The sequence below is a fragment of the Mixophyes fleayi genome, chromosome 12, assembly GCF_038048845.1.
Source record: "Mixophyes fleayi isolate aMixFle1 chromosome 12, aMixFle1.hap1, whole genome shotgun sequence".
Taxonomy (NCBI): Eukaryota; Metazoa; Chordata; class Amphibia; order Anura; family Limnodynastidae; genus Mixophyes; species Mixophyes fleayi.
The window spans coordinates 64,874,728-64,887,889 of NC_134413.1; the positions used below are offsets into that span (position 1 = coordinate 64,874,728).

Sequence of the window (13,162 nt, forward strand, 5' to 3'; positions counted from 1 at the left end):
TAAATGAGTGCGGATAAGAGGTTCAGAATGGACAAACTTAAACATCTGATTGCCACTTGAGTACAAAGCTTTGCAGACTGCAGACTTTGGTCTCTATGTCCACTTACATACATAGAGCACTACTGCTCCATCTCAGAGCAGAGTAAATCATACATAATATTGAGGTATTACATATAAAGCAGCCCTGCTCTAAAACAGAACAGAGCTGACATCCGCCGGCTTATAGCCAGGGCTGGATTAAGGGAATGGAGGCCCCGGGCTATGGGTACTGATGAGGCCCCCCCATGTGAGCCCCCCATGAGGTCACCCACCCCCTGACCTCGTCTTCCTGATCTGTCCTGGCTGCAGGCGTTCTTCCACTCCCTGTAGTGCTTCCATGGCACGCAGTAATCTTCTCCACTGAGGAGATCTCGTGAGAGTGAGACTATGACTCATAGTCTCAAACTCCCGAGATCTCTTCAGTAAGGAGATTACTGCATGCCGCGGAAGGACTACAGTGACAGCAGGTAGCTAACAGCATAACATTTGCTGTAAGCTGCCTGCCATTCTCCGTGACCAGCTGACAGGCGGAGCCAGGGGCAGGGACGATGAATAATGACAAAGCTCTAAAGAAAAGAAAAAGCTCTTTCAAGAGTCCCCCAGCTGCCCGAGGCCCCTGGGCTCTAGCCCAGTTAGACCTTGTGTTAATCCGTCCTTGCTCAGAGGTGATGGAGGATTTCTGTGCAGGGAGGAGGGAAGGGTGTGGGCTGGTTTACCCCTACTCCTCCTCCTGCCACACCCAGAATGATGTCTGTGCAAAGCAGGTAGGAGAGTCAGTTGAGATAAATGGTGAAGGACAGTCATGGTTGAGCAGCTGTCTTGCCATTTCTGCAGTGGCATATCAATCTTTCATGTCTCTACATTCATTGTTTCCTCAAAAGTACCACTTTCTGTTGCACAGAAATACAGGTCAACAATGGATGCTTTACTCTTGTTTACTGAATCAAGAATCCAAGACTTCTCCCGAGCAGCTCCCCTGCACTGGAACGACCTCCCTCCCTCGCTCCATCCGTCTCTCTCCCAGTCTGTGTTCCTTCAAACGGGCACTTAAAACTCACCTGTTCCTCAAAGCCTACCAATCATTCACTTAACCCCTAACCTTCGTGCTCCTTTGCTAAACTCCTCCTCTCCTTCTCCCCTCTCTCCCCTAGCCCCGCCTTTCTCTCCCTTACTTCGATGGCTCCCTTTTGTGCCTGTTTGTTCACCCTCCCTTAGGATGTGAGCTCGTATGAGCAGGGCCCCTCTCCCCTCCTGTCTCCATACCTGTTCTTCTGCTCCGTCTTTACCCGTATGTCTGCCCGGAGTTTCTGAAGTATTGGTACTTTGTGTTTATTGTTCTGTACTATGTCACCCTGTATGGCAGGGGCGGATCTAGAATTTTTTTCTACCCCGGGCAATATAGGGGAGGAGTGATTTAGGCCCCGTCCCCTTTCTAACTTCTAAGGCTGCCGGCGGCTGCACAGTATGTGCAGGTCCGTTCGGCAGTGATAATGTGCTGTCCCGCTGCTCTGATTGTGTTTAAAACACAATCGGAGCAGCCGGGCAGCACATTATCACTGCCGAACGGACCTGCACAATGTGCAGCCACCGGCAGCAAGCCCCTGCTAGGGGGAGCGATTGCCCTGATCGCCCCCCTCCCACTGGATCCGCCACTGCTGTATGGTCTACTGTTTGTACAGTGTACGGCGCTGCGAAAACCTTGTGGCGCCTAACAAATAAATTATAATAATAATAATAATAATAATAATACTGAATGCTTCTGCCTTACAATATCCATTGACTTTCCCCACCAACAGCTACATTTGTTATTCCGGTATCTAATATATCAATTGCTCACAGCACCTCTAAGATTGTAAGTTCATTTGGGCAGGGCCATCTTTACCTACTGTTTTTAGTGTATCTTATTTATTTGTGTCTAGATCTCTCAATATACAGCGCTATGTAATATGTTGGTGCTTTATAAACAAAAGATAATAATTATAATAATAATAATAATGCAGCTTTTCGATGGCAGATATAGAGGAAAAAGTGGGAATGTGCTGCTTTTCTCTATATTTTGACTTTATATAAGGAGCCCCTTGTTTTAATACCAGATTGGTGATTCATTTGAACCACTATTTTCAGAATATGGGAAAGTCAGACATGTTACTGTGCAATCTGATACTTTGTGACAATTGACCCCTTCTGTATTTTATTATGTGTGCAGTTACTATTGTGCATTACCATTTTTACTGTTTTACTTGTATTGCTATGGAATAGATTTGAAAAAACTATTTTAGCTTCACAAAGTTTTAGAAGAGTGTGATACCATGATAGTCAGTAGAACAGTTTTAGATTTCTGTGGAATACTAATTACATGACAGCCTTTTGTGTCAATGCTTTATTAACTGGCTTTTAAGAATATTACACAGATTTGTGGTGACCCAGAATATCCATCTACTAACAACCTGTTTCATCCTTGTTAGGACTCCTCAGTGCTCGATTATCTGGTTAACATGTTATTTGCTATAGCAGTGGTTCCCAAACTTTTGCAGTTCGCGGCACCCTTAGAGTCTCCAAAAATATTTCAAGGCACCCCTCCAAAATAATTGCTGAGCAGTCCCGTTTTATAAGTAGTCAAAAAGACGTAATAAATATTTAGGTCAGAACAGAAATACTTATGTGCCCCCTGCATCCACACACTCAGTGCCCCCTGCATCCACACACTCAGTGACCCCTGCATCCACACACTCAGTGCCCCCTGCATCCACACACTCAGTGCCCCCCGCATCCACACACACCGTGCCCCCTACATCCACACACACCGTGCCCCCTGCATCCACACACTCAGTGCCCCCTGCATCCACACACACCATGCCCCCTGCATCCACACACTCAGTGCCCCCTGCATCCACACACTCTGCACCCTGCATCCACACACTCAGTGCCCCCTGCATCCACACACTCAGTGCCCCCTGCATCCACACACACCATGCCCCCTGCATCCACACACTCAGTGCCCCCTGCATCCACACACTCAGTGCCCCCTGCATCCACACACTCAGTGTCCTCTGCATCCACACACTCAGTGTCCCCTGCATCCACACACTCAGTGTCCCCTGCATCCACACACTCAGTGCCCCCTGCATCCACACACTCAGTGCCCCCTGCATCCACACACTCAGTGCCCTCTGCATCCACACACTCAGTGCCCTCTGCATCCACACACACACCGTGCCCCCTGCATCCACACACTCAGTGCCCCCTGCATCCACACACTCAGTGCCCTCTGCATCCACACACACCGTGCCCCCTGCATCCACACACACACCGTGCCCCCTGCATCCACACACTCAGTGTCACCTGCATCCACACACTCATCCACACACTCAGTGCCCCTACATCCACACACACACTGTGCCCCCTCAGCCTCTGCCCGCTCTGCCCCCTCAGCCTCTGTCCCCTCAGCCTCTGTCCCCTCAGCCTCTGTCCCCCCAGCCTCTGCCCGCTCTGTCCCCTTAGCATCTGCCGGCTCTGTCCCCCCAGCCTCTGCCCGCTCTGTCCCCTCAGCCTCTGCCCGCTCTGTCCCCTCAGCCTCTGCCCCTTGCTGTGCCCTCAGCCTCTGCCCACTCTGTCCCCTCAGCCTCTGCCCGCTCTGTCCCCTCAGCCTCTGCCCGCTCTGTGCCCTCAGCCTCTGCCCCTTGCTATGCCCTCAGCCTCTGCCCGCTCTGTCCCCTCAGCCTCTGCCCACTCTGCCTGCTCTGTCCCCTCAGCCTCTGCCCGCTCTGCCCGCTCTGCCCACTCTGCCCGCTCTGCCCCCTCATACTCTGCCCCTTGCTGTGCCCTCAGCCTCTGCCCGCTCTGTCCCCTCAGCCTCTCCCCGCTCTGCCTGCTCTGTCCCCTCAGCATCTGCCCCTCGCTGTGCCCCCGCCGTGGACAGGAAGAAAAAAACAACTACTTACCAATCCGGCGGCGCCCGGGACCCAGCATCCTCCTCCTTCCTCGTTTCTCACTGAATGCCGGGAGTGACGTCACGCCCAGCATTCAGTGAGAAACAAGGAAGGAGGAGGATGCTGGGACCCGGGCGCCGCCGGATTGGTAAGTAGTTGTTTTTCTTTTTCCTTCCTTTTCTTCCTGTCCACGGCACCTCTGTGTCAGCGCCGCGGCACCCCTGGGAGCCGCGGCGCACAGTTTGGGAACCTAGGTGCTATAGTGATTATATGCAGATAAATAACTGCACTCAAATTATTTAATGGAATTAAATGATACATTTTGCTCACAGTGGTCATCGGTAAAAATATGAAATCCTATAGTCATCCTCCTCATTTATATAGCGCCACTGATTCCGCAGTGCTGTACAGAGAACTCATTCACATCAGTCCCTGACCCATTGGAGCTTACAGTCTAAATTCCCTAACATACACACACAGACAGACAGACTAGGGTCAATTTTGATAGCCAATTAACCTACGAGTATGTTTTTTGGGAGTGTGGAAGGAAACCGGAGCACCCAGAAGAAACCCACGCAAACACGGGGGGAACATACAAACTCCACACAGATAAGGCCATGGTCGGGAATTGAACTCATGACCCCAGCATTGTGGGGCAGAAGTGCTAACCACTTAGACACCATGCTGCACACCTGTTTTATAGGGTTTGAGATCTTGACCAACTCATTTTTTATAAAACATTGAAGAAGGTAATAATGTGGGCTGGATGGCTACAGATACATTACATAGTATGAGAAAAGCTGAATTCTCAGCCAGAGGTATAATAAGAAAAACTCCATAGCAAAGGATTTAAGTTCCACATTTTTCAATTCATTTCTCAATTGAAAAAAACTTTAAGGAAGATAGTAACATTATTAATTTATATCAATGACTTCGAAACCACCAAATTAGACATTGGCAGAAAAAGCATGACAACATTTTCCCATGTTTAGTTCGGTGGTAGTCAGCATATCGTGATGACGTCATTGAGCATGCCGATGGCATTATCGCTGTTGTTAAGGGGGTGACGTAAGTATGCACCCATGTACAATGTCAAATCCTTTCTAAAATACATTGTACATGGGTGCATACTTACATCACCCCCTTAACAACAGCGATAATGCCGTCGGCATGCTCAATGACGTCTTCAGCTGCAGCCGCCTTCTTGCTTCATCGTCATGTCGGGGTGAAGAGGAGTCGTCATCGGGCAGGATCGGGAACCAGCTCCTTCGGAATAGTCACGTCGGGGTGAGTCTTGTCGGGGTAGTCAGCATCAATATGCTGTACCACACCCGTTTAGTTCATTCTCCCTCACATCGTTACATATGGACCATCTATGTTCAGCCTAAGAAGTATTTGCATCAATATATGGAGCAACAAACCATACTCTACAAAACATAACCATACTCCAAAAAGTACTCTCCATGGCATATTATGGCACAAAACATCTTCACTATCATTAAATTTTAGTGCTGATGACATTGAATACCTCTTTCCATATTACCATTATTATGGAGAGTGGAACGTGATTCAGGACTAACAGGACAGCAGCCACACAAGTATTCTCCTCTTTGAAGAAGGTGATCAAAAAATGTAAGCTCCACAGTCCGGGGTCACATCCCTCTTCCATGGGGACTTATATGATCCTTTCTGTATGCCCTCAGAACCTCACAGCTATTCTATAACTCAGGAGACCAGACCACTCTGCATCCTGATCATTTTTTTGACTCAGGAGTCATTTAATGTATAGCCCCAAGCAGGGTGCCTGATAACTCCACAACATATGGTTTAGTCTTTAAGGCTACACCTGAAGAGTATTCTAATGGTTATATGGGACTTAGGACTACTCCTACCCCCAAGCTGTGGGCCCTGTAGCAGCAGCATACTTTCAGCTACAGTAGTTCCCCATTTGGTCTCAACGTGGACTTCATTGGTTTATTGATTCAAACTGTAATAAAAATAATAAACTAATAATTTAATTAAAATAGAAAAAGGACTAACAACTCTAATTTACAAAAAAACAAGACATAGGGAGCTCATTTATCTATATCCACTAGCTGTGGCACATTTAAATGAATTTTAATGCTAGTACTTTTGTTTCAAATGTTGACCTTCTAAGAACAATTTCCTAAGAGCTCTCTTCACTTCCTTGTTCCGCAGGGCGTAAATCAGGGGATTTAGAGCAGGGGTAATCACTGTAAACAGGACCGCAGTGATTCTGTCCTGCTCCAGCGAATCTTTAGTAGCTGGTCTTAGGTACGTGCAGAATGCAGTTCCATAATATAAAAGGACGACAATAAGGTGAGAAGTGCAAGTGGAGATGGCTTTATTTCTGCCTTGGTCGGAACGGATGTTTTGAAGATGGGTTGCAATAAATGCATATGAAATCACAATTAAAACAAATGTACCAAGAGCTACAGATCCAGTGATTATGCTCACTAAACCTTCATTGACATGTGTATCCGTACATGCCAACTTCAGAAGAGGTTTAATATCACAATAAAAATGAGTGATTTTGTTTGCGCTGCAGAAAGGCAGCCTAGAAGTGAGAATTGTGTGTAACAATGAGTATAAGAAACCAACAAGCCAGGAAATGAACGCCAATTCAATACATATTGTTCTTGACATGAGAACATGGTAACGTAATGGGTTACAAATGGCAACATATCTGTCATAAGACATTGAGCTAAGAAGCGTGGCCTCAGTGCTACCCAGGAAATGAAAGAAATGGAGTTGGATGATGCAGCCTTGAAAAGATATTGTTTTGTCCTCCATAAGTAAACCAGACAACATCTTTGGAACTGTTGTGGTTGCATAGAAAAAGTCCAGGAAGGAAAGATTGCTCAAGAAAAAGTACATGGGAGTATGGAGACCATGGTCAGTAATAACCACCGTCACGATGCTTAAGTTGCCGACAAAACAAAAGAGATAGAACAGAAGAAATGTGATGAAGAGAAAAGTCTGTACCTGAGGGAGGTTGGTGATTCCGAGAAGTATGAATTCTTTCACAGATGTTTCATTTAACTCTTCCATTTCAGTCTGCAGAGAAGAATATATATGCATTAATAACAATGTATTGTTAAACTTAATAAGATATACTAGCTGTTATTTAAATAACATTATATAACAGAGTGACACTATCTTAAAACTGTACATAGTTTAGGGTCCTACAATAAAATGTTTTTTTTTATATTCTAGAACTAACCTGTTTGGCTACTAATGGAGTTTTTCAATAGTTAGCACAAGCATTCAACTGAATAGGCACATTTAAATAAAGTAGATCTTCATCAAGATATTAAACATAATTAGTTAGTTTGCCTTTTTAAATCAACAGTCAGGAGCAGACAGCAGTGAAGTAGAGAACAGGCTGAAATCAGGACAAGCAGATATCAAGCAAAATCAGGAAGAATCTAGGATACGCCATGCGTATGTGCATGATTTTTTACACATAAAAGTGTACAGGCAAGTTAATTAAACAGATATATTTATGAAGGAAGCTAAGTACTCAGCAAAGAACTTGGGGAACTAGTGGCTGAACTGTAAGATCAATAACCTGCGTAAAGAGAAACCACAACAGCGCTCTCCTGGTTTGCCATTTACCTCTAAGGCCGCTCTTTTAGCATCTCTGCTTCCAAATCTTCCTCCCCCTCTTCCTTTTTCTATTGGAGTCGCTCAAAACTCTGTTCTTGGTCCTCTGCTCTTCTCTCTCTACACCACCTCTCTTTGTGAATCATTTGGTCTTGAATGCCAGCTTTATGCCGATGACACACAAATCTATCTTTCCTCCCCTTCTTAACCAAAGTATCTAGCTATCTCTCTGCTGTAAGTACCTGAATGCACAGCGCTTCCTCAAACTCAACATCTCCAAATCCAAGCTCATCATATTTCCTCCTGCCAATGTTGCTATACCTCCCAATATCTCCCTTTTGGTTGACAGCATAATTCTTTCCTGTCACCCAAGCCCGCTGCCTTGGAGTCATGCTCGACTTTGCTCTCAGCTTTACCCCTTATATCCAATCCGTCACCAAATCTTGGCACTTCCTCCAATGTAACATCACGAAAATTTGTTTCTTCCTCTCTCAGGAAGCAACCAAAATCCTGGTTCTTTTACTCATTACTCATCTCGGCTACTGCAACCTCCGTCTCACTGGTCTTCCTGTCTATCACATTTCTGTCCTTCAACCCATCATGAATGTTATGGCTAGGTACATCTTCCTCTCCTGTTGCTCCTCTTCTGCTACTCCCTTCACTGGCTCCCTATCCATTTCAGAATTCAGTTCAAGCTTCATACCCTCACTTACAAAGCCCTTACCAACACTTCTTGCTCTTGCAACTTTTACCTTGTCTCGAGGTACACACCCACCCGGACACTCTGCTCTATGTCTGACCTCCGCCTTAATTCTCTTCTCATTATCTCCTCCCATGCCCACTTCCAAGATTTCTGCCGTGCTGCCCCCAATCTTTGGAACTCCCTTTCCCGCCTCACTCGACTCTTCTCCAACCTTCAATCCTTCAAAAGCTCACTCAATACTCACCTTTTCAAGCTTGCATATCCTTCCATCTCCTAACCATTCTATACATCTCTTCCTCGCCTGCCATCTCCATCTTATCCCAGTCGGTCCTACCCCTCCCTATAGAATGTAAGCTGTCATGGGCAGGGACCTCTCTACCTATTGTCCCATGTCTGTCTACTGTCTAACTTCCTCATACGTCTTGTAAGGTATTTTGCTGCACTCTGTGTGAGTTCCCGTAGCATTCCCCACACTCATCTGTGCTAGTTATGTGTATTATATCATCTATTTGTTACTTGCTTCTGTGTCCGGTGCTACCGGCGCCTTAGAAATAAATAAATAAATGAATAATAAAAACTGGAACCCAAGGAGAATAAAATAGCAACAGGTGGCCAAATTGCTGGTATGTATTCTGGAGTTTGAAGCTGCCACCATAAAATCAGTTTGGACCAACATTTGCAGACTTGTGGGTAGAACTTGAAATAGTAAAAACGTCACTACAGAGTCCAGCCTAACTCCACTGTAAGAGCACAGCTTCTGTATATTCAATTCTTATACTTTTCTTCATAAATATTGCTAGGTATAGCCTAAGTTATATCCTAAATTAATCATGAGAGGACATCAGAGCAGTGTTTTTTAAAGGTATCACTATTGTATAAATTAATGTTTCTTACATTGATAGAAAAAAAATCATGTATAAAGTGCGCCTGGATTGAAAGTAGAAGATAAAAAAGGGGAAAATTTATTTGGGGCCACCCGCAAGCTAAAGAATTCCGCTGTAAATGTACCTTCTCCATCACAACCCATAACTAAATATCTCATTGTTTTTGCATGTGGGTATAACATGAGCCTTTGTTTTGTCATCAATGCTCCAAGTCCACCCATTTCCGCCAATCAGAAAATGCTCCATTTTGCACTCTCGTAGAGGCTAATCCATAACCGCATGATCTCACAACATTTGATTTGCACCGCAATTTGTAAACTATTCCTATAATAGTACATTGTGGTTACCTCTGGACCTGGAACAATCAGAGGATGAAGAGCATCACTCAGCATCCAGTAGTACAATAAGAGAATGGATGACTTGGAAGAACACTGACAATTACATTCAGAAACAAACAACAGCTTTTCAGTTGTTTAATTGCTGAAACTGAACATATAGGGCTTCAATTCATTAAGTAACGTAAGTTCTGTTGTTTTCTGTATTTTGCATAAAATTGCCCAGAAAGGGACTATATTCCAGTGAACGCAAGTGCATGCAAATCATCTTTGAACTCAAAAGACACTTCCGACAGCCTACGATTTGAAGGGCGGAATGGGGAAAGGAAGCGGCATACGCACGTACGCAATGAACAGGAAGGGGGTATCATTTGCACCAGCTATTGGGCATGTGTAAGCGCCGATTGATAGGGATGATTGAAGTGTATGAATGCAAGAACATGTGTTTGCAATTAAGAGCAACTGTAAACATGCACTTTATATACATTAGGCATTAATAACATCCTGATAAATATATTTAATGTAATTTATTAATAATTACATTATTAGCAGGTGTTAATGTATTCAATATTTTTTTCTCTGCGTTGTGTTGTGACTGATTGCTTACGGCAAGTGCCTTATATACAGAGCGTACTTATACATGTACTCAGCTGGAACATTTCTTCATATCTGCTTGTACTTGAGCACGGGCATACGTGCATGCAATTTATGTCCTTTGAAAAAAAAAACACAAATTGCTGTCACTTTGCCTTCCTTGATGAATCAGGCTCATGCTCAGAATTACACACAGATCAAGATTACAGATCAAGTTGTGATGCTATTACCAATCAGGCCTAGCTTTACATCTTTTCTATGCTAGACAAGTGTTCCTCCATCCTTCCCCTATGGTCTCAGCAACACTAGGTCTCAACCTCTGCTGCATCCCATCTATGATACTAAGAAAATACATAGCAATAATTCAGCTCTCATTGAGCCAACAGTTACATTTTACAATATGTAAATAAAGACGTATTCGTATTCAAATTAAAAAATAAAAATAAAAACTATTATTTGAGAAGTGAGTAGAATGTACCCCCATCCCCCTAAACATCTGCAACCATGTCTGGTCTTTCAACAATTTCAGGCCGTTGTACAATTGTCCAAACAGACTGTAAAAATAAGAACAGGTGTCATTGAGGTAAGAAACACATACCATTATACAATGCACAGGATATGCAAATGAACAAGCACACAGTAAACTAATATTAGTGATGTTGTCAGTGACAAATCACAAGATGCAAAAACACACAATAAATCACAGAACAGTTAGATAGTAATTTAATACAATTGAGAATATACACAGGTCCATCAAATTCAATCTTTCATAAATGCTAATAGCAACTAATTGTTTTTCAGTGAATGTTGGCCGATGTGTGTTTGCTACTTCAATGACATTGAGTTAATACAAAAGAACATGTTTGTGTTTAAATTTATCTTTATTTCTGTGGAAATAGCTTTCCAACAAAAATACTATTTCTATAAATAATGTTCAAAGTGTTTAAATATTTGGCAAAATAAATGTCTGTATTATTTTGCTCTTTGTGGCATCGTTGATTCTAAGTTGACAACAAAAGCGTTCATTCATTGCTATGACAAGGCTGTTAGAATATTGTTAATTAATTCCACTGAGAACAACAGCAGCAGGAAAACAAAACAAGAGAAAAGTAATACTTGTTTTACTACCAAAGACAAATCCCACTGTGAATTTACCGCTACATAATTATTAGACACAAATTAACAAATTAGTGAAAAAAATTGCATACAATTCATATTTCATAATATAGACACATTTATTTGCAAGTTCAAAAGCAGTAAATTATTCAAAAGCCAAAGTATTAATGAAAGCATAGTACTTCTCATTACTTTATTATTTGTTTATCCACAAAGCTAGTAAAGCAGTGAACATATGGCATTGTTTGCTATTTGGGGATATTTTATTTCTTAATGCCACTTTGCCAGGGTATTAGTCGGACAAGTTTACAAACTCTGAAATTATTTGCAAATATGATTTTGTTTGCATTAGCAGCATAATGTTTATAGTGTCATTAGTTTTACTCAACTGCATAAAAAACAGATTCATTCCCAATAATATTAAAGTATATGAAAATCCAAAGTCTCATTTAGAGTGGGAAGGTGTCATTTTTTACTTTGGCAAAATCTTGCTGCACTACGGGGCACATTTTACAATAGGTGTAGGGATTTAGAGTTGGGAGGAGAAAGTATCCTGGTTCAACTTTAAATCACAATGTAAAAATAAAGCCCAGCAGTTGTACATTTGATACAAAAGCAACCAGAATTTCCCTTGCATTAAAAAATGCATTTGCACCCGTTTCATCACTACATGGTTTGTTTGGGTGGAAGGTTGCAGCCTTTAACTAAATTTACCCTGAAGTCTCAAAAATACCCCTATAATATACATCAGATAAAAAAGTTATCATATCTTAAAAGGGTACAGCTCAAGAAAAAGTACAGATTACTAGTTCAGTTTGGGGATGGAAAAATGTACATATTGTTACATATTGAAGTAAACATATTTGATTAGATAATATAATCAAAATTGACCCTAGTCTCTCTCTGTCTGTGTGTGTATGTTAGGGAATTTAGACTGTAAGCTCCAATGGGACAGGGACTGATGTGAGTGAGTTCTCTGTACAGTGCTGCGGAATTAGTGGCGACATATAAATAAATGGTGATGATGATGATGATGATGATAAGATAGGAGCAGATATTAAGAAATAAGGAAGGGTTTAGTTCTGTGACAGGGGAAAAAAATACTTACCAAGAGGAGGTCAAGAGAAATCTTCTATCTACTTGTTATACTGTATGTATAAAGTGATTTCGTTTTGGCATCCACAAGCACAAAAGAATATTTTCTCTGCAACTCCCAATTTATTGTAAATTATTGAAACACACAAAGGAATAAATACCTTGAAGGACCATCAATTCCATGTGCTATAAGTGTGAGAATTCTCCAGACACTCTACAATTGTGGAGAGATACTTCTAAGAGTCGCCCATGTGGCCCTTGACATTTATGAGGTTGCTTATCATTTAACTAATGATGCTGCTCATTATCAGAGGCAAAACTTACTACACCAGACAAGAGTTTTTCATCTAATTGTTCAGATCTATGAGTTTCCTGTATTAAGTTTAATTTTAATGTGCATGTAAAGCACCTAGTGCTTAAAAATTAATAAATGTCTGTTTTGTCAAGGAAATGACGATTGGTTACATTATTATCACCCTTAGAATTTTGTGTAGCCCTCAATTGGTTGTGAGCTTAACTATAGTCTTTTATGATTCTGACTAGACGGTATATCATTTTCAGATCTGAAGGTAAGGATTCCTTTATAAAGTAACCGTTCTGTAAAAGGATGTATAATTGTTCCAATCTCAGGTTACTGGAGAATACTTTTGAATTTAAGGATTTATCAATTGTGGATAAAGTATGCAAAATTTTTCAATGATTGCATACAATGATTGCAGTATATTGGTAATATCACACCGAATGTGTAAGAAAGTGATTTAGATAAGTCTGCTATAAAGTAGTGAGCCAATGTACACTATATGGATAAAAGTATTCGGACGCTTGACCATTACAGAAACA

The 13,162-nt window shown here is 42.3% G+C and overlaps 1 protein-coding gene across 1 annotated transcript; it reads right to left on the reverse strand.

Moving 5' to 3' along the window:
• Positions 1–6,092: 6,092 nt before the first annotated feature.
• On the reverse strand, positions 6,093–8,431 carry LOC142108342 (olfactory receptor 12D2-like). The gene is made up of 3 exons (XM_075191971.1): positions 8,348–8,431; positions 6,416–7,046; positions 6,093–6,343 (listed from the first exon to the last, which is right to left on the reverse strand). The coding sequence occupies exons 1-3, from the start codon at positions 8,429–8,431 to the stop codon at positions 6,093–6,095; spliced, it is 966 nt and encodes a 321-aa protein (XP_075048072.1).
• Between the last annotated feature and the right edge of the window lie 4,731 nt (positions 8,432–13,162).